General features: G+C 35.5%; 1 protein-coding gene across 1 annotated transcript in view; it reads left to right on the top strand.

The window, feature by feature from the left end:
- LOC131067661 (chloride conductance regulatory protein ICln) overlaps positions 1–25,919 on the top strand; it is an 83,902-nt gene extending 57,983 nt beyond the window's left edge. The window contains exons 3-7 of the mRNA XM_058002771.1: positions 17,200–17,326; positions 24,911–24,970; positions 25,077–25,142; positions 25,241–25,341; positions 25,493–25,919. Of these exons, the coding sequence (XP_057858754.1) occupies positions 17,200–17,326; positions 24,911–24,970; positions 25,077–25,142; positions 25,241–25,341; positions 25,493–25,558 (420 nt within the window). The 3' untranslated portion in view covers positions 25,559–25,919. The remainder of the gene's footprint in view (positions 1–17,199; positions 17,327–24,910; positions 24,971–25,076; positions 25,143–25,240; positions 25,342–25,492) is intronic.
- Positions 25,920–27,662: the final 1,743 nt, after the last annotated feature.

Below are 27,662 nucleotides of genomic sequence, written 5' to 3'. Positions count from 1 at the left end.
TAGGATAATTTTGGATCTGATTAGGGGAAGGCTATGGCTTCAAGGGAGATGAAGAAAATGTCAAAATGACAATCAGTGGCTTCCTATTGAAGAAATGAGGGATTTGTTGAGAGGAAGAAAATCACCAAGGACCCACAACTAGAGATGGCTAAGGGGATTCAACTTTAGTTTTCAAATCTCTTGCTTGCTTCTCTACTCTATAATGGAGGTGTGATGATCATGTATGAGTGGAGAAATAGGAATTGCTTACTAGGTTTTCTCTTGCTTGGAAACCTTACAAATTGAGGCTTAAAACTAAGTTTATAGTTTACTAGGTTTCAAGCCAAAAGATCATGGGAAAAGCTATTTTTTCGAATTTGAACAAGGACATTAGTGCCCACCTCATGTAGGTGTTCGAACATGTATCGTGGAGGAGTTAGGAGTTCAATGTAATATCCCTACATCAATTTAGCTAGATTTCTAAATCTTCTTAATTTTTATCCTTACACTTATTCTTATTTTTAAAATGAATAACTTGTTATTGTTATATTCATAACTTATTAATATCATTTTTTATTTATTTTTTAACATCAAATTTGAATCACTCTATGTTGAAATATCCATTATAGTGATGTTTAAATAAGTAATCATTGATTGATTAAATAATGAAGATTTCTAAGGGGAATTGGACTTGTTAAAGTCTTAAATACTTCATCGATTCCCCCAAGTCTTAATCAATGTTAATAGTTAGAACATTAGTTAATGTGACCGATTCATAATAAAAAGGCATGAACAAAGACCGGTCATGACTCTCTCTAACAGATGTATAGATTGAGAAGTTTAAACGGACCAATCACCTTACCAAAGACATCATGGAAAAAAAAAAGAGAAAGAAAAAAGTCTGATAAATATCGAAGGAAGGAAAAAGCAGATAAAACTGACTGCAGTAATCTGGTCCGACTATTAAATTTATAAAGTAATTCAGATTTATAAATCAGTTATGTTAGGTAATGCTTAAATTTATGTAATCTGGAATATCTAATAGCAAAACAAACAGTAATATAATTCAGAATATCAAGACTACTTGTGATATTCATAATACAAAATGATATTTCTATGACTTGGTCTGAAATCTTAAATCTCTTGTGATTCTTCTAATCCCCAAGGGAGATGGGTGCTGTTAGGTAGAGGCAGAGTAAATCCACTCCAAGATATAAGAGCCCTAAGGATGAAAGGACTGAGGTTCCTGATGTCTGGGCTGAATGAGGGAGGTGGTGTCATAGCGCCCTAGACAGCCAATGGTCTCTTCTGGGATTGAGAGTCAGAAGGGGTTGGAATTAGGACTGGAGTATTGACAATATTGAGCTGTATTATGAGCAACTTTAACCATTTATTTTTAATCAATGTAATATGTTAGGTAGTAATGTTTGTTTTCCCTTTGGAGTTGACAGCCTATAAATAGGGGACATTACATTCAAAGTTTGGTAGCGTGTTCCCACGGTTAGGTTTCTCTGCATTATCCTCATGTGATTAGGGAAAATGCCAAAAATAGGTGAAATAGTCCTAAAACATGACTAAGGGAATGAACACCAAAATGATTGTAGAAATAAGAGAAATGGTCCCTAAAACATGACTAAGGGAACGGACACCAAAATGAGTGTAGAAATGTAAAGTGGAAGTTTTAAAGTAGGCATTTTTTAGTCTTACAAGTGCATATGTGCATCTGAATCATGCGATGAAGAAGCAAAACAAGAGAATTTCAAAATTTTCATTACATATGCAATGAAAAAAAGAAGAATATATGATTCTTGAACTTTTGACCTTCCACATCAAATAATAAATGTTTTACCAACTACACCAAGCACCGGTTGATATACGATGATGCTTATGCTTCCTTTCAAACTATTGACCGTCATTATGTCATGTCCCCTCCTTGATCTTTATATATCCTAATAAAGTAACTATTATTAATTAATATAATAATTACCAACAAATTATTAAATTAATAATATTATAAACATAATATGTAAATTATGTTTATTACTAATATTATTATTTATTTATTATTTTATTCTTATTATTTTTTAGTTTTTACATGAAACATAATTTATTATTTATTTATTAGTAATATTAAATTAATAATATTATGAATAGACAATCGATCACAATTGAAAGCAACGCTGTGTAAATGACAAGAGATTAAGACGTTAAATATAGTAAGACAGCGATCAACTTCAAGGAAGGAGGAGTATACTAAGACTTAAAATATAGGCCGACTTTATCATAATATATAGGCCGACAAACAAATGCGGCGACTAAGAGAAGGCTGAGCAAACAAACACTTATCGGGAGGAAGTTCTGATGTGGCATCCATAACCTCAGAATCGTATACACTTTAGCAAATAAACACCCGATAGTATCACAGCATATGAAGGACCGATAAGGAAGGTGTTCGTCAAATGTATTGCAGATTGATAGAGCCAAGACTATCATAAGAGAACAATTAGGAGTGAAGAACGAATTGAATATGGATTACAATATATAAGAAAGATGGGATTGCAGCTATAATTGTGGCCATCATTTATCAATGAAATCATATAGAACTGCATTAGTAATGATTGGTGGGGTCACAAGTAAATACTAATCATGATTAATTATTAGCAAGAGTTATGAGAAAGGGAATGTCTTCACCATGCCTCTTATCGTGACCTATTAAAGGTGCAATGTCTATTTAAGGAGGGGGGATTAATAATAAAAAGAGAGAAGCTTATGTTAAGGCAGCAATTAATAAAAGGCAGCGATTAGGATAACAACAGTTGTTCATGAAGAGACACGATTAAGGGAAGGGTATGTCAATTCCCAGGAAGAGATACAACTATTCCGTCCATAAGGCATTTAAAAGGATGAATATAAATGATTCAAGGGGGAGACGGATGACATAGGAGATATTAATATCCAGCAGGATCGATCAGTTCAGATCAGAACTGTTATTAAGTTACAGGCAGTAACATCTTGTTCTTGGTGGCATTCATGGGATGTGCTTAATATGTTTTTTTACTTTACGAAGTCCGATAATGTTTCTATGCAGAATTTAATATTAAGGAAAATATTAACATAGAATGCAATATATTTAATAAGGATATAATTATCATGACAGTGGCAGACCAGATCAGACGTGCGTCAGATCTGTCTGCCAATACCAGCCCCTAAACATATTATTACCAATTAGGATTGTTTTAAATGGTAGTAGTATTAGTAGATTATATAAAAGGATACTAGCAAATCCATAAATAATTAGTAATATTATTTAATTCATTTGTTTATATATATATATACACTCAATCAGAATAAGGAGTAACATAATGATTGTAAATATAGATATTGATTATAATAGATATTAATTTAATAATTATGGTTAACATAATACTTTTAGAAATTACTCAATAATATTACATAATAATTCATACAAATAATAATTAATAAATACGTAAATGATTTATAAATGAATCAGAATAAGATTGATTGTTTAATATGGTAAGTTAGCAAGTACTTGATAGACTAAAGAAAGATCGAATATCACAGATTTGACTCATGTAAGATAGTCTTGACTCTTAAACAAGTTAGTTTAAGTCATTAGTAAATAGGTTGATTATGGTTAAATTAGACCAAATCCGAGTTGGGGACATTACACATTAGCACTATTGTTCAAAGATCTAGGAAATAAAGGAATCAAAGAAGAGTCTCCATCAATAACTGCCATCTCCTCTTTGTCTCTTTTTTAGTTCCTATTGTCAGTTAGAGGTCCTCTAATTTGCTTTGTACCTTGCACACAATTTTACAAAGCACAAGTGTGCATGCTTTAACATCGTGGCATGGTATTTGGCAAGGTGATATTTCAATCGGTTGATGCCTCTTCAAATTTTTACCCTTCAATGTATGCAAATTATCTCCCTTTCTTTGACCCAAGGATGGCATGTTTCAAACAATGGTATTTTCTAACTAGGGTTGACTTTGGAACAATTTATAAATGTGAAGCATGTTGCATTAACATATAAATGAAAAATAAATTAACATTTATGGTTTTTAGTTAAATTAAGATTAAAAAAATAGTTAGAATTTGCAGCTATAAAATAGAAAAAAATTACAAAAATAGCTAAGGTTTTTTGTTTTTTATAAAAAGAAATTAAAAATAGCTGGGTTTGCTCCATGAATATAAAATGAAAAAAATAGATAAATGAAATACAAAAAGATTCTTAGTATGAAAATACTTAGAATTTGCTTCAACTCGATGGTAAGCTTCTCCAAATCAATAGTGGGCTCTTCCAAATGTATCGTGGGCTCTTTTAGATTTACTGAGGGCTGCAACAAACCTACGCAAATGGTATACAATCAATGTTTGTTGCTGAACTCCTTTGTTGGGTTTTTTTTTCTACTTTTTTATGGCATGTGATTTTGGCTTCAATACTTTTTTTTTTCACCTCGTGTTTGCAAATGAAGTGAGTGTGCTCTTAGTCTGAAGAGGTCATTGTAAGTTACTAGGTTTTACCATTTTTTTCCCTTTATTTTCCTTCTTTTTTAGCTTGCTGCAACGATTGAGTGTATCCAATGGGACTAGTTGAGTCTAATGAGACGAGTAGACTTGGCGAATATGATTGGGTACCTGTGTCATGAATCCTTGGGCCTCATTTGGGTTTGGCTGCCTTGGGACTCATGAAATTTGGGTAAGTCCAATTGAGTCTTGTATCTATTCCTTAAGTATCTGTATTTTGAAAAATGTGCCCTAAAATGTGATTGTAGATAGAAAACTACCATTTTTTGGCGCTAAGTATTTTTTTAAGATGTCTAGTTTTGTTGAGTTTTTAAATTTGGGGTCTATCAAGTCCAAGTCAATGAGCTATGCATTTAATCTTGATGCGATGGAAAGCTCTAGGTCATTTTTGGTTGGTGTTCTAGCAGTGATGTGGATCTGTTGGTTTCAAATAGATGATCGTTTTTAATGAAGATGTGAATCATGGTGCCACAAGGAGTGCATGGATTATGAAGTGATCTTGCTGTGGGAATATTAGCCATGATTTAGTGAATTTGTCATTGGAGATGGATGGTCTTTTAGTGTCAAGGATGTAGATAATCTTGCCATAGTGAATTCCTAGATCTTGTGATTTTCTTGGTGGGCTCTTTTGGCATGATACAGTTGCTAGAAGACAGGGCTATGCTACCAAAATTGTTGGTGCTATTTCTTGTTGGGTTTTTTCTCTGAAAGGGGTTCTTTGGGTAATTGTGTTAACTGTTCATTTTATTGCTCAATTGTTTAGGTTCTGGTTTATTATGCAAGTATTCTTCTATTAAGATCAGTGTTATTTCCTACTAAGTCTCCAACATTTTATCTAATTCTCCTTTTATTTTGCTAAACATCTGTTGTCAAACTCCTTCAAAATGCACACATACACGAGTAAATAGGCAGCAAGTGTCAAGGACCAAAGCTTTTATTTTCTTTTTAAGTTGACAAATTTGTTCTATCACGGAGGAGTTTTTTGCATACTTTTCATATTCTTTCTTCATTTGTTACTAAAAAGGTTGAATATGGCTTAGTTTGCAGTCAATATTCAAGCCATAAATTATTACACTATTTTGGTTCTTCATTGAGTATTTTACTTTACATTTGTATTCAATGCATCTTAGAGAATGATTGAATAGAATTATTACTTTGTGTCTAGATACACTTGAATAGAATAATTACTTTGTGGTTAGATATCCTAGATTAGTATATTTTGGTTTTCTAGTATTTTACTTCTGATTTTTATTCAATGCATCATAAAAAATGACCAGATGTATTTTTGGTGAATCTAGGTTCCCTTGAATTTTAGGCTTGGAATTTCGATATAAAAATGAATCAGAAAACTGTATTGATGCAAGCCCAAAATTGTCTATACATTTAATGTTCACAAAGACATATTTATCAATCTACAAATGATTGTTCAGTTCATCTTCTGAGACGCTCGTCTTCTCCTACACCCGAGTAATAATAATAAAAAATATTATCAGTGCATTTATTTATCAGTACATGTTGGATTGCATACAATAATGTTAAATTGTTCAACTTCATCCACAAGGATAGTTGTGAGACCAAGCATATCTCTGAATTTTTTAAATTTTTTTCTGCCAAGTGCTATGGTCAAGATATTAACTGGTTGTTTTGCAGATGGACAATATTTCAGTTGTACATTGCCATCTTTTACATGATGCCAAATCAAAGAAATTTGTTGCTGATATGCTTTGTTTGGTTGTCAGAGACTAGATTTGTTGCCATTTTGATTACAAAAGTATTTTCAAACATTAGTGGTGTTGATAAAACCTGTTTCTCTTGCAAAGCCTCAAGAATCCTTTTGAGCCATAACACTGCCTTGGTTGCCTCTTAAGCTGCCATATATTTTTTTCATTGATTGCCTCATAGACTTCCAAGAAATTACTATTGACCTTAATTGTGATAGGAAACCTCATAGTGCTTGAAATTCATCTTAAAGAGGTGTTTGGTGAGTTTACCATACCCTGCTCTTGGGGCATGCTTCAATATCTTATAAGCTTGAACTCTTTCTTCTTGGCCTTTGAATGCAAATCCTTCTAGTTGAGTCATATCTATTGTTTCTTTGAGATCACCATTTACTTTTAGGAATGAAGTTTTCATGTCCATTTGATGAACTCCACCTATTTTGTTGCAATGCCCCCTTCTTTGACCTAGATGTTCCAGAAGGACCCCTTAGCCTATTTCATTCTCGTAGACTAATTGGAGAAGCAATATTTTAATAACTTAAATTTAAGTTGTCTTACATTATTATTTTTTGAACAACTTTACTTTAATTAGTTATTTTATCTGAAAGATGACCATGTGTGTTTAAGTGACTTTTCAGGGACCCAAAGTTGGTCACTTTATGCAATTTAAAAATAGAAGTTATCAAAAGTTCATAGGCAGGATATAAAAAGAGTTGTAAAAGGGAAAAATAAAATCTTTGGTCATTTTTCATTCTACATTGTGAAGACTGGACTCTTGTTCAATTCAAAAACCCTAAGGGTATTTGGCTTTCGCGAAGTGATTTCTTCCTAGTCAAATTGGATGTGGATTCAGGTAGGATTCACAATTGAGCTTAAAAATTCTAAGAACGATAAATTGTTCTGGATTTGAAGGGTTTGCCAATAAGAGGAAATTTATTGTAAATTTTGCAGGCAAATAATAAAATTTATGGGAAGGTGTTATCGGTGACTGGTTTAATTTTTAATAGCATATTCCAAGCCTAGCTGCCAGTTCCAGAGGTTTATAGGATTTTTGGCTGGACCCCATACTGAATGAAGTGCATTCAAAAGAGAATTTAGCCACATCATTGAAGAAATTTTTTTTGCTGCCATTTTCCAGTCTTGCCAAACAATAAAAAGGGGCTGATTCCACTAAATGAAAGAGTGCAGAGGTGTGAGGGTTTATCAATCTATTGTAGGAAAGAAGGAATTCATGATATGAATCCCAGTTTCTCCAGCAGGGGTTTCGGAAGAGAAACAAAGCTCCAATTGCCATTTTAAGAGGCTGAATACCCCTCAAACTGAGTCACATTCATATAAGATGTGTGGCTCCGTATAAATTGGGTTTTTGAAGTCTTGGATGATCTGCAGGAGGTTGTGAGATTACATGAATGATGCAGCAGCATGATTTTCTTGCCTCCATGTGATTAGGGTGTCTATTCCTTCCGGGGTTCTCTATAAAATATTTCCAATTTGCATACAAATGTCCGATTTAATGTATTTGCAATAGTTATAAAGCTTAAATCTCTAGACAGCATCAATATTCGAGCATCTAAGACGCAAGCATTATTCTAGGCTGGATTATTTGAGGTAATACCATGTTTATAGCAATACCATGTAAGTTGAGCTGAACCTGAGGCTTTATTCTTCCCCATGCTAGTTTCTTTTTGTTTTTTGATAATCTTCAATTTTATTTCATTGTGTTGACCATTGCTTCTGCCATTTCTACCTCCTTTTCCTTTATTCTCTCCTTGGTCTCTTCCTTTGCCTTTGTTACTCCTATCACTCTGAGAAGAGCTCCTATATGAAGATTTGCCTTTTTGATGAGCAAGACAAATGTTTTCTCCATTATTTTCATTCATTCTTCCAAAGGCTTTTTCCCTTTCAACCAATTAATAAAGGTGAGGGATTTTAACTGATTGCTTGCTTGCATGGACTCCAAATAGGTTGAATATGTGCAATGAAGCACTTTTATGAATGGAATCATATAGATAATATATATAGTTGAAAAATTTGCGGAGTAATTGCAAAATTCGTTATTCGAAAACCTAGGCAAGTTACTCGCCTATGTGTTGGAAACTTTCTCCATCAACTGAGACCCTTAACAAGGCCAATGCCTTGCACTTTATGATTTTAGATTGGTAATTTTGTCAGTGATCATAGCTCGTCAGGTTTTTTTCATCCATCACAAATACCATCCCACAATTCATTGAAGATGAGAGTATATTCAAATTTTCTTGATCATCATTCCAATAGGTTTCCCTTTCTATATACCAGCCAGACTGATATGTGAAAGATCTCTGCATATCCACCAATCTGATATATTTATTGGTACATGGAAGAAGCTAGTTCTTTTGATATACCAGTTAGTAAGTGAAACTAATCACATGGGAACAAAAGTGGTATGTGGTATTCAGGCAGTACATTAAAGGAATTGTGCTGTCAATGACAAACTAGTATAGGGTCATACTATACATGGAGGTTAAAGCTAGTTCTTTTGATCTTAAGGCACATGGGAGCAAAGTGGTATGAGGTATTCAGGTAGTACATTGAAAGAATTGTGCTGACAATGACAAACTAGTATAGGGTCATATTATATTGTACTTACTTTGTGATGACCTGCTTCGACTTTTATAACTTAATGACATTTCACACATGGGTAAATAGAGGGAAAAGGGAAAGTGAAAAACATGATCTTGTTTCTTTCAAACAATTTATAGGGATGATGCCACAAACACTGGTGTTGCAGCTCTATTAGGTGTTGGATGCGATGGTCAAGTGTGATGGCATTACCCATATTTACCAGAGGCATTACTAATAACAAATCCTGCAATTTGTTTCAAGGTTTTCAATTTTTGTTTTGTTTTGATTTTGTACAGCAATGAATTAAATAAAAGCAACTTGTAATGTTCAAAATGCCCCATGAATACTCACTCCAAAATGGGTAAAATAATCTAAATGCCACTTTAAAAATGACTTCCTTAAAGGATACCCTGCTAAATAAAATAAAATAACCCATTTTTTGAACAAAAACAATTCCACCAATAATAAAGAAATAAATACTTGACAACCTCATTATAAAACACCTCCATTTCTAGACATAACAAATTGCTCGACTATAGTTGTAAAATATGACAAACCTAGAAAATATAAAAGAAATCCCAGATAACCTAAAACAAAACAAAAAAACTAAAACTCCCAATTGAATTTTAGAACCTTGGATTTTAGAAACTTAGTTATACAGATAGACTGCATCAGCATAAGCTAATAGGGTCTGTGAATTGTTTTGGGAACCCTTGCTTGATATATGTGATGTCCCCATCCTAGTCAGGGCTTTAGAGTTGATGAGTTAGCTTATTTCTTGGACCCTCGTAGGCTAACAGGATATAGACAGAGGGTCATGGAGACAATGGATGGAGGATGATGTTCTTCGGTTCAATGTTGGGTTCAATTTAGGCTTCGTCTGAGCAGTTTCTGACTTCGTTTGAGGGATTTGCTATCTATAACATTTTGGCTATTTATAGATGGGAAGTTGGCTATTTTTAGACAGGCCCCTGGTCACATGGGTTTAGTGAGCTTTATCTCCAGCTTCTGACGGTTCATCGTTTTGAGTCATATTGAGAGATATTAATTTTTCAGTGAATTACAGGTTATATTTAATTAATGACGTTTATTATAAAGTCACATTGACTTTTTAATAAAATATTTCACTTAAATTTATTTAAGTGGCTTATTTATTTTCTTTATAGTTGGGCGTCCATATTGAGAAGTGTTGTAACACTTATTAGATTTTTATAACCCTAAAAGCAACCCTAATTGCAAATCATGGGTTTTTGCATAAAGCCGCCCCTTTTGAGAAATCAATTTCATTAATTGTTGAATACTTGATATCTCATTCCTCTCTGGGTTTTGGAGCTTGAGGATTTCAGACTGGATTCTTCATTGGAGAACGTCCATTCTTCAGTGCATGGTAATGGTGAGACTGTGAAAGATCAGTTGAGTTGTTGCAGCTGTGGTTGGCTTCATTCAGAAGTCAAATTGGTGATTATTGCAGGCAGATCTGACTTCTTCAGGCAGATCGGTGATAGGATTTAATTATTTATTGTTGCTGTTTCTTTGTGAGTTGGGCGTCTCTTTCCCAGGACTACAATTTGCTCATTTTGGCGCCATCTTTCATGTTGTTTGGGCGTCTAGTTTCTTATTAAGAGCAGTTCTGAATTGTTTCCTGAATAAAAAATCAGAACTTTGTAAGTTGCTGATTGAATCTTTTTATTCAATAAGTTGGCTAAGGACCTACGGGTATGCTTCTAAATTCTCCAATTTATTGTTTCAGCTGATTAATTTCATGTATAATGTCAATATGTGTTGAAAACTAAAGAAACCCTTTCTGCAACTTCTGTCTATTTTTGAAAGACCTTCTCTAATAATCAAAAACACAAAAAGAATAATAAATTACAGCAGGTTGAAGAATTGAACCAGCAAGGGTTCATCATAGTGGTATCAGAGCTCTGATCCTGCCATCTTGGAGGGTTAAGGGATTTTATATGCATCACCAATAGTTTGGGCATCACAAGTTTTATACCCGCAGGAGATTCAGTTTACAGGGAAACCAATTTCAATTTGGTCATAACCGAATTGAAAATATGGGTGACAAGAATGAAGAAGCCACCAGAAACACTACACAGAATGATGACAACGAGGCAAGGGAGGTCATGAGAGGTATAGCAACTGGACAACAACAGGTAGTAACAGTGTTGCAACAGCTGACCACCGCTATACAACAACTTTCAATGCCTAAAGGTAATGATCAGAATCAAGAAGAGAATGGCAGTATTGCTGGTCACTCCAGAGCTCGTGTGACTAACACACGCACATATGACAAACCCACACGCCCCACTTTTTCAGAGCTGAACCTGAAGATGAGGTTGATTTTGAAGCTGGAGATGACGTGGTTTTTGGTGACAATATCATGGCAATGCATGATGAGTGGGATAGGTTACTACATAGAGTTAAGGATCACCTTAACTTTGACAGGTATATTAGTCAGAAGAGAGATCATAATAGGAATTAGAATAATCAGAATCCTTGGAACAAAACTAATGATCTCAAATATGCAATCAACAAGCTCACACTTTCTACTTTTGATGGCAGCGACAGAGTTACAGCCAGAGCTTGGATTAGCAAGTTGGATACTTTCTTGACCCTACGTCCTATGTTAGAAGAAGATGCTATTAAGTTTGCAGCTTTGCATTTGGATGGGGTAGCCCATGATTGGTGGCACCATGGGATGTTGACTTTGCACCATGACCTCATTACTACATACCAAGAATTCACTGACAGATTGGTTGAGCGTTTTGATAAAAGAGATCTAGAGTTGTATTTCAAGGATCTAGCCCAGCTGAAACAAATGGGCAGCTTGGAATCTTACATTAGTGAATTTCAGAAGCTTTCAGTTACGGTAACTAACATCTCAGAGAGAAGGCTGGTCATTCTTTTTGTTGAAGGTCTTTATGAGCCTATGAAGGGTTGGATTAAGGGTTTTGATCCCCCTATCTTGCAAGAAGCCATGAGGAAGGCACCCAGCATGGAACTTACCGCTCCTCGTAGTAAGTTCACTCCAAACAACTCCAAACCGTCCTCATCATTTAATGACAACAAGTCTGATCCAAAGAAATCAGAAAATGTGGATCAAGGGAAGAAGTTTGCAGCACCTTTGGATAGGGAAACACTTAATGATTTGCGTAGAAGGAAGCTGTGTTTTCATTGTAAGGGCCCTTATGATCAAAACCATGATTGTCCCCTCAAGCCTAAGGGTCAAAATAGGAATATGGAGTGGTTTTATGAGGGAGAAAACATGACTGATAACACAGACCAGCAAGCTGATCAAGATGATTCAGAGACTGAAATTTCTGAGAAGGGAGTTGAAAATGAAGGAGAATTTGATCTACGGGAAGCTCATATGTCTAGCATGCAAGGAGAAGGTTCTTTTAGGTTGGGTGGACTCTGTGTTGGTCAAAGAGTCATTTCTCTACTTGATACAGGTGCAACTCATAATTTCATAGATGCACGGTTGGTGGAGAAATGTGGGATCAAACTAAAGAGTTTGAAGGCATAAGAGTGAAAGTTGCTGATGGTAATGCGCTGACTTGTGATGGAATGATTTCAGACTTACCCATGAAACTAAATAATTATGAATTCAAAGCTGATTTTTATGTGGTTAACATGGGAAACATGGATGTGGTACTTAGCATGACGTGGCTTCATGCAATAGGTGAATTTACACTCAACCTTAGAGATATGGAGATAAAATTCAAGGTTGATGGGACTAATCATGTTCTTAAAGCTATCAAGGTCAGCAACTTAAAATCAATCACTCTTAAAAGAATGGAGAGACTTATCAGACATAACATGGTGGATTGGGCAGCAGAGTGTAAACTAATGCCTACTTATGAGGAGCAGCGTAAAACACCTTACCATTCAGATATTTAGGAACTTAGAGTCAAGCATACAAAGGTGTTTAGTGACATACCTTTGGGTAGGCCTCCTGATAGAGGCATAGAGCACATTATTGAGCTTGAGGAGGGCACCAAGCCCATCATGATTACACCTTACCGACAGCCCAAGCGGTTGAAAGATGAAATTGAGAAAACCATCAAAGAACTTCTAGCAATGGGACACATAAGGCCAAGTAAGTCTCCTTTCGCTTCATCGTTTGTTTTGGTGAAGAAGAAAGATGGAACACTTAGAATGTGCATTGATTACCGTATGCTGAATAAAAGGACTATAAAGAACAGGTATCCCATTCTCGACGAGTTGTTAGATGAGCTTCACGAAGCTTTTTATTTCTCTAAGATTGACTTGAGGATAGGTTATCATCAGATCAGTGTCAGGGAGCAGGATATTGAGAAGACTGCATTCAGATGTCATTGTGGAGATTATGAGTTTTTGGTTATGCCTTTTGGGTTAACCAATGCACCAACCACCTTTCAGTCCACTATGAACAGGGTCTTCTAGTCTTAGTTGAGGAGATTTGTTCAGGTTTTCTTTGATGATATTTTGGTTTATGGTAGAACCTGGGAGGAGCACTTGGTTCACTTGGATACTGTTTTGGGCATACTTGACAGGGAGTCCTTTTACGGCAAGGAGTCCAAGTGTGCATTGGGAATGGCAGAACACTTGTATTTGGGTCACATAATCAGCAGAGAGGGAGTTCGCATGGATCCTAATAAGGTTCGTGCCATTGTTGATTGGCCTATGCCTGAGACCTTGACTCAGCTTAGGGGATTTGTTGGTTTATGTGCCTTCTACTGTCGGTTTGTTAGTGGTTTTTCACGGCATGCTGTACCATTTATTGATTTGATAAAGAAGGGTACATTTGTTTGGACACCTCTAGCACAGGAGTGTTTTGAGAAGTTCAAGCAATTGATGACTACATGTCCAGTTCTTGCAGGTGCGTCATCCTATAGCTTATGAGAGTAGGAAGCTTAGGGGTCCGGAGAGGAGCTATAGTATTTATGATAAGGAAATGTTGGCCATCATGCATGCAATAGCTAAGTTTAGGCAATATTTAGTCGGCATTAAGTTTTGTGTCAAAACTGATCATAATAGTTTGAAGCATTTCCTTGGACAGCGAGATCTAAATGAGCGTCAACAGAAGTGGGTCAGCAAGTTACAGTCTTATGATATTGACATCTCATTTGTCAAAGGGACTCAGAACATTGTTGCTGATGCCTTATCTCGCCGTCCCCATTTGAGCTCCATGGCAGTTGTTTTCGAGGATTGGAAACACTTGATTATAGCAGAGTATGCCAAGAATCCATGGGCCTCTGATATTATTGATGGTACAGTACAGGACAACAGGTACTCTCTTGCGAATGACCTCATCATTTACAAAGAGAGGATATTTCTAGTCCCAGGTTCTAAGGTGAAGTGCATAGTATTGAGGTCTTTCCATGATTCACTTATGGCTAGACATCCCGATTACTTTAAGACCTATAGGCAGGTATGGGAGAGATTCTCTTGGAAGGGTCTCAAGTCTGATGTTCTTTAGTACGTCAGAGAGTGTTCTGTTTGCCAGCAGAACAACCAGGAGCACAACTTTCCTCTAGGGTTACTTCAGCCGCTTCCTATTCCTAACAGGAAGTGGGAATGCTTGTCTATGGACTTCATCACGGGCTTGCCTAAAGACCAGGGTAGTGACCACATTTATGTGGTAGTTGATCGGTTGACTAAGTATGCACATTTCTTCCCGATCACGACTACTTATTCAGTTGCACAAGTGGCCTATCTTTTTTTTCGTGAGGTATTCAAATTGCATGGTTAACCTCGGAGTATTGTTAGTGATAGGGACAACAGGTTCATGGGTCATTTCTGGCAGGAGTTATTCAGACTTTGCGAGACAGAGCTCACTCCGAGTACTAGTTACCACCCCCAGATTGATGGACAGACAAAGATTGTCAACAAATGGGTGGAAGGATACCTGCGAAACTACATTTCAGGGCAGCGGAAGGCTTGGGTGAAGTGGCTACACTTGTGCGAGTATTGTTATAATTCCACTCACCACATGACTATTCAGATGACACCTTTCAGAGCCTTGTATGGTTATGATGCACTAAGATTCCTGGATTTATTGTTGAGAGATTGCAGAGTGCCTAGTGCTGGGGATTTGTTACAGGAGAACTAGGACATTATGAGAGCTCTTCGTGAGAACATCCAGAAAGATCAGAATCAACAGAAGCAATATGCTGATCAAAAGAGGGTTGAGCGAGCATTTGACATTGGAGATATGGTATATCTGATGCTTCAGCCCTATAGGCAGTCCACTCTGAGGAAGAAGGGTGCAGAGAAACTTAAGCAACGCTACTATGGACCATTTATGATTGTTAGGTGTGTTGGTGAGGTGGCTTATGAGTTAGATTTACCGGTAGATAGTAAGGTTCATAATGTGTTCCATGTGTCACGCCTTAAGAAGGCATTGGGACAACATATAGTTCCTTCTGCAGTTTTACCACCCCTGGATGATGAGGGGATGTTAGTGCTAGTACCTGAGGCCATTCTGGAGTTCAGAGAGCGTCATTTGCGGAGAAGTGTCATAAGGGAATTTTTGATTAAATGGAAGGATTTGTCGATAGAGGATGCTCTTTGGGAGAGTGATAGCATTTTACAACATCCAAGAATGAGTTTGCTTGAGGACAAGCAAATTCAGGGAGGGCGGATTGTGATGTCCCCATCCTAGTCAGGGCTTTAGAGTTGATGAGTTAGGGCTTTAGAGTTGATGAGTTAGCTTATTTCCTAGACCCTCGTAGGCTAATAGGGTATGGACAAAGGGTCATGGAGACAATGGATGGAGGATGATGTTCTTCAGTTCAATTTTGGGTTTAGTTCAGGCTTCGTCTGAGCAGTTGCTATTTATAGATGGGAAGTTGGCTATTTTTAGACAGACCCTTGGTCACATGGGTTTAGTGAGCTTTATCTCCAGCTTCTGACGGTTCATCTTTTGGAGTCATATTGAGAGAGATTAATTTTTTAGTGAATTACAGGTTATATCTAATTAATGACGTTTATTATAAAGTCACATTGACTTTTTAATAAAATATTTCACTTAAATTTAATTAAGTGGCTTATTTATTTTCTCTATAGTTGGGCGCTCATATTGAAAAGTGTTTTAACACTTATTAGATTTTTATAACCCTAAAAGCAACCGTAATTGCAAATCGTGGGTTTTTGCATAAAGCTGCCCCTTTTGAGAAATCAATTTCATTAATTGTTGAATACTTGATATCTCATTCCTCTTTGGGTTTTGGAGCTTGAGGATTTCAGACTGGATTCTTCATTGGAGAACGTCCATTCTTTAGTGCATGGTAATGGTGAGATTGTAAAAGATCAGTTGAATTGTTGCAGCTGTGGTTGGCTTCATTCAGAAGTCAAATTGGTGATTATTGCAGGCAGATCTGACTTCTTCAGGCAGATCGGTGATAGGATTTAATTCTTTGTTGTTGCTGTTTCTTTGTGAGTTGGGCGTCTCTTTCCCAAGACTCACAATTTGCTCATTTTGGCGCCATCTTTCATGCTTTTTGGGCATCTAGTTTCTTAATAAGAGCAGTTCTGAATTGTTTCCTGAATAAAATATCAGAACTTTGTAAGTTGCTGATTGAATCTTTTTATTCAATAAATTGGCTAAGGACCTACGGGTATGCTTCTAAATTCTCCAATTTATTGTTTCAGCTGATTAATTTCATGTATTCTGTCAATATTTGTTGAAAATTAAAGAAACCCTTTCTGCAACTTTTGTCTATTTCTGAAAGACCATCTCTAATAATAAAAAACACACAAAGAATGATAAATTACAGCAGGTTGAAGAATTGAACCAGCAAGGGTTCATCACAATATACTTCATGTCTGTGGATTCAGGCCCTGAACTTGAGCTGCAATATGTTTGTACATGGTCTGCCAGTATTTTGGGGTTCGATGAACAGGACAGCGCTAGCAGATTGAAGACAACAGCACAGAGTGTAGGGTGTAGGACCATGGATGGAAGAATGGGGCTGAGCAGAAACTAGTGAGCTAAATTTTGCTGCAGTAGCTTCAAACCAGACTTTGCTTAGTTCAGATTAAAAAAAAATAGCACCTGCGCTTTGATACCAATGTCAGGCGAGGAATTTGGACTAAAAAATGAGCTTGAAAATTGTATTGATTTAAAACTCAAAATCGTGTACTGATTCAATGTACACAAAGACATTTATTTTTCGTAAATGACTCTTCAGTTCATCTTCTAAGATCTCTCTCACACACACACACAAACACACTTATTTAACTCCCTAAGTAAACTGTGAAGTACTCTTAAATCTGCTTATATCTGTTAATCATGTATTTTATCAGCAGTGTTGCTTTTATTGTTTTTCAGATCTAACAAACACCACTGACTATTTTTTCTAGATTGAAAGCACAGAAACAGATGGTTATGGCTATGAGGATTTCGACGATGAAAACTCAACAAATGATGAGGACCTGGATTTGTCACAGGTTACTGAGATACGTCTCGTTCCTTCTGATGCAAATACATGTATCCTAAAACTTTTTTAATTTGTTATTATAGAAAATTGGTTTGTAAATCTTGTTGCCCTTCGCTTAAAGTTCATTGATTTATAACTTTTATGTGCACTGTAGAGCAGAATGTAAGAGAATAATGATGTTTATGGCTTAGGATCAACAATTATTCAATTTTTCCTTGGACTATATTGTACATTTGAGTAAAGATTAAATAAAAAATTTGAATTTTCTTACCATAAACTATAATCAAATGGTCATTGATATGGAAGATGTTATAATTATTTTGGTAGGTAAGAAGTGCATCATCCAACAGTTTCTGAATTTGGTTTAAGCACTTTTAAATAAATGCTTCTTTTGTGTATAGCATCCCACCTTTTTGTGGTATATGGTCAGAAGTTGGGATTGTACATGTGCAAATCAATTTGATTCTTCTATCATGGTTTTATACATATTTTGCAGACTTGGACGTTTCTTCTGTGTATAGCATCCAATTTGTTTGTTGTATATGGTCAGAAGTTGGGATTGCACATGTGCAAATCAATTTGATGCTTCTATCACGGTTTTATACGTAGTTTGCAGACTTGGACTTTATTGACTCTTTCAAAAATCGCTGTGTAAATCAGGGTCAAATGTAGGGTTTTATAAACAACTATTGCCCTTGAAATCGCGTTTTACCCATGTTTAACCCAATGAAGCAATAGTCTGCAAAAAATCGCGATTATACCCGATTAATCCTGAATCTTGGAGCTAGCCGATTTATTCTCTGAAAAAATCCCGATTCATGAAAAAATCATTGACCAAGCGTTGACCCAATTTTCAAAGATTTTTTGCATTTAAATCACGTTAAAAAGCCCAAAAATGGCAAAAAAGTGAAAAAAATCATTGTGAAATCTTGCAAAACCCTAGAAAAACGCGTGAATCTACTAAATTGCTTAGAAATAGGGTTGGTCTGAGACAAAATCAGAGTCAATGTGGAATCAATGTTGAAAAAGTTTGTTATTTTTTCCATTTTCGAGGGGTTCATCATTCCCCACACTTCACTTGTTCAAACCCATGAGCTCAACGACCCAACAAAGGTAGAAAGCCCACAAGCTCAATGGCCTAGTAGGGGTTTGAACCTTGGTGGCTTCCTCACCAATGGAGTTTTTCTACCACAATACTAAACGTTCAAAGACATATTTAATATATTTAGATATAGATATATGTTTTTTAATTTATAATTTATATAGTTAATATTTGCTCAAACAAAGACATACAATTCGTTATTTGAGCAATATATCTAAAGTACTCCACGAAATAAACTTGAATGACAACAAACAAGCTTACATAGTTGTAATAAAAGAGCCTCCAATACACAATCATTAAAATTTGTCTCTACCTAAAATAGTAGTTGCAAGCTAGGTATTGCCAAAACCAGTGGCTTGCTAATCTTTTACTTCAGCTAAACAAATGCCTTTTTGTTGAATTCTACCTCATATAAAAGACTTACCAATTGCCATCAGGGAATCTGAAGCATTGCAACTATGGAATATGATTTGATAAGCTTTCTCAAATATTGAACTACCCCTAGAAAACTCCTTGCCTCAATCAGAATGAAAGTCTTGGATCACTTCAAAATGGCTTCCACTTTGACTAAATTCCTAACGATTGTTGGATCTGTATCTGATAAATTTTGATCTCAACTACTTCATAGACTTAGCTAATCTTTGATCTTAGACTTAGACAACTATTTGGTCTATTTGGTGACTGCCCTTTTAAAAAGTTAAATGAATATTTGCCTATGTAATCAGCAATATGAATATAAACAACAAAAATCTATTTTCTACAATTCATGGGTTAAACTCCCTGTCTCAATCACAATGAAAGTCTTCGATCACTTCAAAATGGCTTCCACTTTTACTAAATTCCTAACAATAGTTGGATCTCTGTTTGATAAATTTTGATCTCAGCTACTTCATAGACTTAGCTAATACCCCTAGAAAACTCATTGCCTCAATCACAATGAAAGTCTTGGATCACTTCAAAATGGCTTCCACTTTCATTAAATTCCTAACAATAGTTGGATCTTAGTCTGATAAATTTTGATCTTAGCTACTTCATAGACTTAGCTAATCTTTGATCTCAGACTTAGACAACTATTTGGTGTATTCGGTGACTGCCCTTTTCAAAAGTTAAATGAATATTTGCCTATGTAATCAGCAACATGAATATAAACAACAAAATCTATTTTCTACAATTCATGGGTTAAACTCTATTTTATTTACTCTCTATATCTCTATGCTATGGAAATGCCCTGAAGTTTAAAAAAAAGTAGTTTGTGTCTATTTTTCTACAACTTTTTACGATTTTTTAAAATCCAATTTCTTACCCATTTTTTCAAAAAATCTTATACTTTTGGTTTGCCTATTTTTTTCCCAAATTATTTTTGTTATTATGATATAAAGCACATTGCAATTGTGGAATATGATTTGATAAGCTTTCTAAAATATTGAATTAACCCTACAAAACTCCTTTCCTCAATCACAATGAAATTCTTGGATCACTTCAAAATGGCTTTCACTTTTACTATTTGTCTGTTAACTTGTGATCTCAGTTACTTCATAGACTTAGTTAATATTTGATCTGATTTAGACAACTATTTGGTGTATTTGGTGACTGCCCTCTTAAAAGGTTAACTGATTATTTGCCTATGTAATCAGTAATATGAATATAAACAACAAAAAAATATTTTCTACAATTCACAGGTTAAACTCTAGCTTGCTGGTTCGGGTTCGGGTTCGAAGAACCGGTATGCCGGTACGGCAAAATTTTGAAAAGGGGTTTGGGTTCGTTTGTACAAAAACATGTAAATTTTTTATATATATATTTTAATATTTGTGTAGCCTGTAAGTATGAATTAAGATTAGCATGTCACATAGCATCATATAAACAACATAACAAACATAAACTTGTAATCATAGCATCATGATCATACCATAATAGCATCATATACATCAAGTTTAATATCAAAATGACAAAAAATATTCAAGTATCATTGTTTCAACTTTCAACAATATAAAGTTTAATCATCAAATGGATCAGCTAATTCATCCTCCTCCTCCTCCTCATCATCATTGACATTGACATTAGATGAGCCAACGCCACTTGCACTTGCACTTGCACTATAAGTTTGCTCGCCCTCCAAGTCATCAAGTGTCAATGCAAGAAGTTGAGAAGCGGGAGTATCCAAATTAGTATGCTCTGGCTCTATATCACACATCTTCGTTTCCCCTTGTGTGTAGTCACGTTGTTTGTGTGAAAGAAGATGTAGGTTGGAATGCACATATACTAAATTCTCTGCTCTTTTTGATAGCAACCTATTGTGCTTTACTGAGTGGATGAAAGAGTATGTGCTCCAATTTCTTTCTGAAGCAGATGAACTAGCAACCTATGAAGACAGAGTAAACAATTAAAGTTATACATTAATAAAATTAAAATTAAAAATTACTAGCAACCTATGAAGACAAAATAAACTATAAATAAACTTGTGATAATTTTAATTAATTAAACTTGTGATAAAACTTTTACAGCGAGGGGTTGTAGGTGTTGGAAGCATGCACCATGGAAGTACCACCAGCTATGAGCATCCTTCTTGGATCTATGACGAAGTGCCTCAACACTTAGACCATTCCCATTTGCGAATTCTATGAACTCATTTGTAACAATATCTCGCAAATCATCATCAGGATATAGTCTAAGAAATGCTGCCTTGTACCCATCAGATACTTCTAGATCTTTCCATGGTGGAATCCTTCCTGGTTTATCAAGAAACTGATTGCTATAGTACTTTGGTGTCAATGCATAGGCAAGAAGATGCAAAGGAGTGGTCATCTTATTCTACCTTTCTACAATAATTGCTTTCACTTCTTTGAAGAATTGCTCCTCGGGGTCATTCTCTTTTGCATTTATAGTGAACTTTATTTTTTCAAGCATTGAGTCAATACCATCATAATCTCACCAATGCAAGGCCTATTCGTGTCGGTATAGCGAATCATACTCATAATGGGCCCAGTGATACTTAGGAGATATGTAACAAGATCCCTCCATTTCTCATTCAATATTCTCTCCCTAATTTTTTCTGCTCTCTCATTGCTACTTTGCTTCCATACAGTCCAATTGTTGCTGATCACCATATTGCATAGTGCCACTCTAACTTTCACAAGTCGTCTTAAGACGATTGTGTTTGATGCAAAATGGGTCTCAACAACCTATAACACAAATTAATGCCAAAATGATTAAAAAATAAAGCGAAACTTCAAAGAAGAATACACAAAATAGCTTACACAATAATATTATGAACATTGAAATTAAAAAAATCAGAAAATGTAAAATTAAATTATTATTTCACTTACCTTCAATAGCTCCAAATTCGAAAAGGATCTAAAAATCCCTCGAGACGTGGTGGTTTGTGATGAACATCTGGATGTCCTTAGCCTTTGCATACACATCTCTGATCCATTTTATTTTAGTCCCAATCCTTTGTAGCATAAGATTGAGTGAATGGACCGTACAAGGTGTCCAAAAGATGTGATCATAGCGTTCCTCAACCAACAAACCAACAGCTCTACAATTTCTTGCATTGTCCATTATGACTTGGACAACATTGCGGGGTCCCACTGACTCAATGGCGGAGATGAGAATTTCTGCAATAAATTGGCCATCTTTTACTTGGCTCTCACAATCCACAACTTTCAAAAACATTGCCCCTTTAGGGGACACCGCTATGACATTGATCAAGGAACGATTTTTAGCATCTTTCCACCCATCTAAACAATTGTTACACTTGTCTCTGCCCATGAATCCCTTATGGGTTTCAATGCATCTTCAACCCTCTTCACCTCTTTGTCCAATAATGTTCCACGTACCTTCTCATAACCTAGGCCCTTATACCCTCTTGGAGTTTCATTAACAGTTTTTATCATTTGCTTCCAATATGGAGAGCGAATTACATTGAAAGCCAACTCATTTGCACAAATGCACCTTTCTATATCTTGGTCAGCAATGTCTCTACTCTCATTTTGAAATGCGGTTTCTAAAGGCCCCTTTGTTCTTTTGCGTGTCAAAGGTGGTTCATTTTCAGGTTCATTTGTGGAAAAGAAGGGGTCGTTTGTACTACAACATCGGGATGAGATGGGGCTTGCATTCCCCTTGTTTTATTTGCAAAGGTTTGAGTCAATCTACGGGCTTCTCTCTCTTCTGCCTCTTCATGCTCCTTAAAATATGTCATCACTATCTCATCTGGTATAGGGTTACCATCTTTTCCAGGGCATTTTTTGATGCCTCTTCCTTTTATTCCACACAAATGGCCTACTACCCGATAAGATGAACTATTCCGTTCAATACCACATCCTTGGCATCTCCAACGGAATCCCCCACCTCCTAGAAGTGGGTTTAAAATGTCAACATACTTCCATAAGGGAGAATTCAAATCATTTCTTTGTTTTGTAATTGTTTGTTCATTGCCAACGGAGGAAGAGGTAGATGCCATTCTAGTTCCTATGGAAATAAATAACATAAACATATTCAAAAACAAAAACAAAATAATGAAAAACAATTAATCTTTCATGTTTGAAAATTTGGGAAACAAAAATAGTTGGAAAAAGATGTTAAAAAATCTACCTCTTGTAGGTAATGTGAGTTTGCAAATGTATGGAAATGATGCTGCAGCACTTGTTGAAGCTTCAAAAATCAGTCTTCAGCTCTTCCTATTTGATCTTGGAAGCCAAATTTTGTTCACCCTTTCTTCAACCTGCTCTCATAAAACTTTTGTTTGCAACACAAATGAGGTGAAATGAGTGAATATGATGTTTTAGAAGTCACTTTGAGGGTATAAGTTTCACTTTTTACATGGCGGATTTAAAAAAAAAACTAAAATTTTGCATAAAAAAGTGCGTTTTGGGCTGCCCAGCGATCCGGGTTCGACCTGGGTCCGCCCGGGTTCGACTTGGTTCGATCTTGGTCCACCTAGGTTCAAACCAGGTTGAACCCCCTCTGGGAAATTCGAACCCTTGTCGAACCAAGGCCGGACCGGACCCGAACCAGGGGTGTCTAGGGGCGAACCCAGTGCTAGGTTAAACTCTATTTTATTTGCTCTTTATATCTCTATGCTATGGAAATGCCCTAAAGCTATTTAAAAAAATAGTTTTTCTCTTTTTCTACAATTTTTTCTGTTTTTTTTTTTAAATCCTATTTTTTCCCGGTTTTTTCAAAAAATCTTATACTTTTGGTTTGCCGATTTTTAATTGATTTTTGGTACTATGGTTTAACTTGTGTTTTGTTCTCATTTAGGTTTTCACTGTATTTTTTGCCACGTTTAACCTGTGTTTTACCTGACTTTGACCTGAGTCTTCATCTTTTTCGGTGTGTGTGCAATTTTAGGTGAGTTAATTGGCTATTTTGACGAGTGTACTCGCGATTTACTGGCGAGTTTCTGTCTGCAGGTGCCAGTGAGTAAACCTGTGAGTACTTAACCTGCGAGTACTTGGCAACTTGGCGAGTACTCGCTGGGTTTTCCATCCGTACGTTTATATATTCTATTGTAAGGTATAATTAAGGTCTCAACATTGCCTTCCAATTCCCTTAAACATTTTCATTTACACCGGTAGAGGTTGTGCTCAGTAGAAGCATCACAGTTAACTGCTAGACCACAGGCAAATAGGTATTTATAATTCCTTTCATTTAGTATTTGTCTACAATCTACTTGTTAAATATGCAAAGTTTACACCAGTCTATTAAGTATGTTTTATGGCAAATTTAATATACTAACACAAAGGTTGGTTTGTTGATTGTAGTCATTCAAGCACTTTGACTTTTCATCTAATTATTGATTACAGTCTAATTTTTGACCTTTATAAATTTATATTACAAATTGACAAGTATTTTCTTTTATGTTATTGATTAATTAAAACCAATAAATAGAAAAGCTTTATCTATGAATCAAACAGAATTCAATTTTTTTGAAGCTGACCAGTATTTACTAGGTGAGATTGTTTCTGGTTTCTATGGAAATTTTTCTAAACTCTCAATTAATTCTAACTCTTTTGGAACTTCCTGCATTTCGAAGTTGAACTGTAACTGTTACATAAAAGTCTCCTCATTTTTCCGCTTCACTTTGCTTGATGTCGATGATAGTGTGCTGCTTTTTCACCTTCTAATCTGTGTGACTTATTAAATTTCATACAGTGGGTGTGTGCTTCCAGAATGTCATCATGACAAGCTCTAATCACCAGGACTCACAAATTCCTGAATTATTTTTGTGGTTTGATTGCATTCTCATTATAAAATCATTGGGTAAACAGTTTATTTACTGTCAAACTTTCACTTGTTTTTTCCCAGCTTTGTACTCTTTTTTCATCAGAGTAATAATATGAATTTATTTTGAAGATTTATTATCTATAGCTTAAAGAAGTTCTGATGACAAAACATGTCGTCTAGTTCTCTGAAGATTTTTTCCTTTTAACTTGTCAACTAGTTTCTATGGTTGAAGATTCTTTTAATTTGCAAACTATAATTCTAGTCTATGGAACTGGACTCCTTGACCAATATAATTGTATGCTAGTGGACGATCTGTTTAAGGTGTTGTGTGCCTGTGCAGAGTTAAATCCAGAACCAGATGGAGGTTTGTTGTGCTTACGTTGGATTTATCTATGTCGTTTCTTTTTGCTTGATCAATTTCCTCTGAAGACTGGATTAACTAAGATTATTTTTTCTCTTTGACTCTTTAGAGGTAGAAGGGGAAGGTGATTGGATTTTCAGTGCTGAGGACATGGCTAATTCTGGTCTACTTGCCGGTAAGCCTTGCTGTATGCTTGTGAGTGACTTCTGTTTCTAATGTTCTGGTATGAGCAACTGACCTTTAAATTCTTTCCAAAAAATAATGGCATTCCAGTACAAGCTGGTGAAAATTTTGAATATGATGAAGAGGACATGGCTAATCCAATTGGTTATTCGAATGGCTTGGTACATAGCTTGCCTGAGAATATTTTAGAGGTTTGTACGAACCATTATGAATTTGATTTTTGCAGTGTTCTTAAATTTTATTTATTATATATAGATTATAGACCGTGCCAGTAGTATTGTCATTTGTATTTACAGATAAGCTCATCTAAATGCTTTTGCCATGTGTTTCTGGTCCTCTTAGCTTCGAATTGATGATGAACGTTTTGAAGATGCACCAGAGATGGAAGATGAAACACAAAGACCCTAGAACTAAAATCTTATCAGATGAGGAAAATGCAGTAAGGGTGGTTGAGAATCTCATTGGTTGCTCTTGGTTATTCAACTTAAAGTCTCTTGGCTTGAATGAGCATGTTTAGCTTTCTATCCTGTGTGCATGCAACTTTGCTTACTGAGTTTAGGTTTACTTAACACCAGCTTGTATGTTTGGATTTACCTAGCTTCTGTTCAAGGCAGTTAACCTTAATTGACAATTGTAGATTAAAACTGTATTTGGTTAATTAACCCTTGACTCTGACCTTGAAAGCAGCATCAGTATGCACTGATGTTATCTTGCACAACTTACTATTGAAAGGCTAAATTGTAATATGATCAAAGATGTCTTATCTTGCTGGTTGATGTTTTGTGGGAATATCTGGTTCATCTTTTGTTCAAAACTCAGTATATTATTCTTTGGGAGAATTTTAAATTTTTTGAATTGAGGCTTGAAATGTATATGCTGTAATTTCTGAGAGGGAATGTCGTCATGATGTCCTAATTTTGGGAATATCTACAGTCGTGTGAACTTGATTATTATTTTTGGAAGCTTAACTATTAGATTGAGTATCTGATACAAGCTAAACCAACAAATTTTTGAATTCAATAACTAAGATTGTGGCACTACCAAATATAGTTTAGCTCCCAATTGCAAACAAAATAAGTGAACAAAAAGAAAAGAATTAACGTGTTTAACATTCTGACTGTATTTAAAAAAAACCATTGCTTACTAAGTTGACTGTTGTTTCTTCTGGGGAAGCCAATGAGTCGAAGTAAGTTAAACATTTAGGCAGAGCTAAAGAATTATGAAATCTTCTCTTGTTCAGGAGTTTTTTGCAGCCATATAAGGTAATGTAAAGAATTAAATTTCATAAGGGCTTCTCTTTTTGTTCATTGTTGTGCTGTTCAATGGAATTTAACCACAGGCAGAGCTAAAGAATTATGAAATCTTCTCTTGTTCAGGAGTTTTTTTGCAGCCATATAAGGTAATGTGAAGAAAAAAATTTCATAAGGGCTTCTCTTTTTGTTCATTGTTGTGCTGTTCAATGGAATTTGTGCGGTCCAATAAAGTGTCGAGTCACACTGGCTAGTGAAAGTTGAATTATGTTTGTTGAAGGAAAAGCTAAGGATTTAGGTCTGAGGGAGTGGGTTGTATAGAACTGTAAAATGTACGCTTGTCTTCATTGTGATTAAGAGTTGACCTTATTAGTTTTGTTATTATTGTTATGTAATATGCTATAGGTGATTGTGCAGGGGTAGCACTGTACTGTAGTAATGGTGCTAATTGCCTTGCACACTGAAAAGTTAAACTTATGCCTAGATGGTTACCATCTTGAAAGAATGGAATTTTAGGTCTTTTTTGTTTATTTATTTTGTTGTTTAATTCATGTTATTTTATAAGTAGGGCCGTAGACCAAGAAAATATTATAACAAGCAGAATGATTAAGAGTTTATGTTACAGGCTTTGTCACCAGAGAGACACAACAGACAAAAGTGCATATGTTTTTACAACTTAGTGTTAAAATGATGAATGCAGCTCCAACTAATCTCAAATACATGCTACGTATATACCTATACGGTATATTGTGGCAATCAAGGAGTGTAGATAGTAATGCTGGCTCGTGTGATGTTAGATGGCTGTTAGACCATTAGCATTGAGAGACCTATTGTTTGATACGCCTCAAGCGCCCAACTCCCCAAAAAAGAAAACGGATTCATACCATAATAACTGACTATTCACATTTTTATATTAAACACTTTTAAAAAAAGATTTGGCAAAAGTTGCCTACATCCTACATCTTTAGTATGAAGCATGCTAGGCCTAAAAAAGATTTATCAAAAGTTGCCTTCATCCTACATCTTTAGTATGAAGCATGTTAGGCCTGACTGCAGAAATAAGAACTCAGGATCATGTTTTGTCATCATGAAAAAAAGTCCGCAGGACATATGGTGGTTTGACCTAGGTTGGTGAAAAACCTGCGCTGAAAGAGAGGTCACAAGTTTTAATCCTGTAGGAGGTAGGTCATGGCATGCCTTGTATTGAAATACAGATAGGTGCTTCTTCATCCCCAGTGAGAGTACGAGTAGTTCCATATGCT

Source organism: Cryptomeria japonica, chromosome 5 (genome assembly GCF_030272615.1).
Source record: "Cryptomeria japonica chromosome 5, Sugi_1.0, whole genome shotgun sequence".
Classification (NCBI taxonomy): domain Eukaryota; kingdom Viridiplantae; phylum Streptophyta; class Pinopsida; order Cupressales; family Cupressaceae; genus Cryptomeria; species Cryptomeria japonica.
Note: the sequence above shows the minus strand (reverse complement) of the source record. Positions and strands in the feature narration are given on the sequence as shown.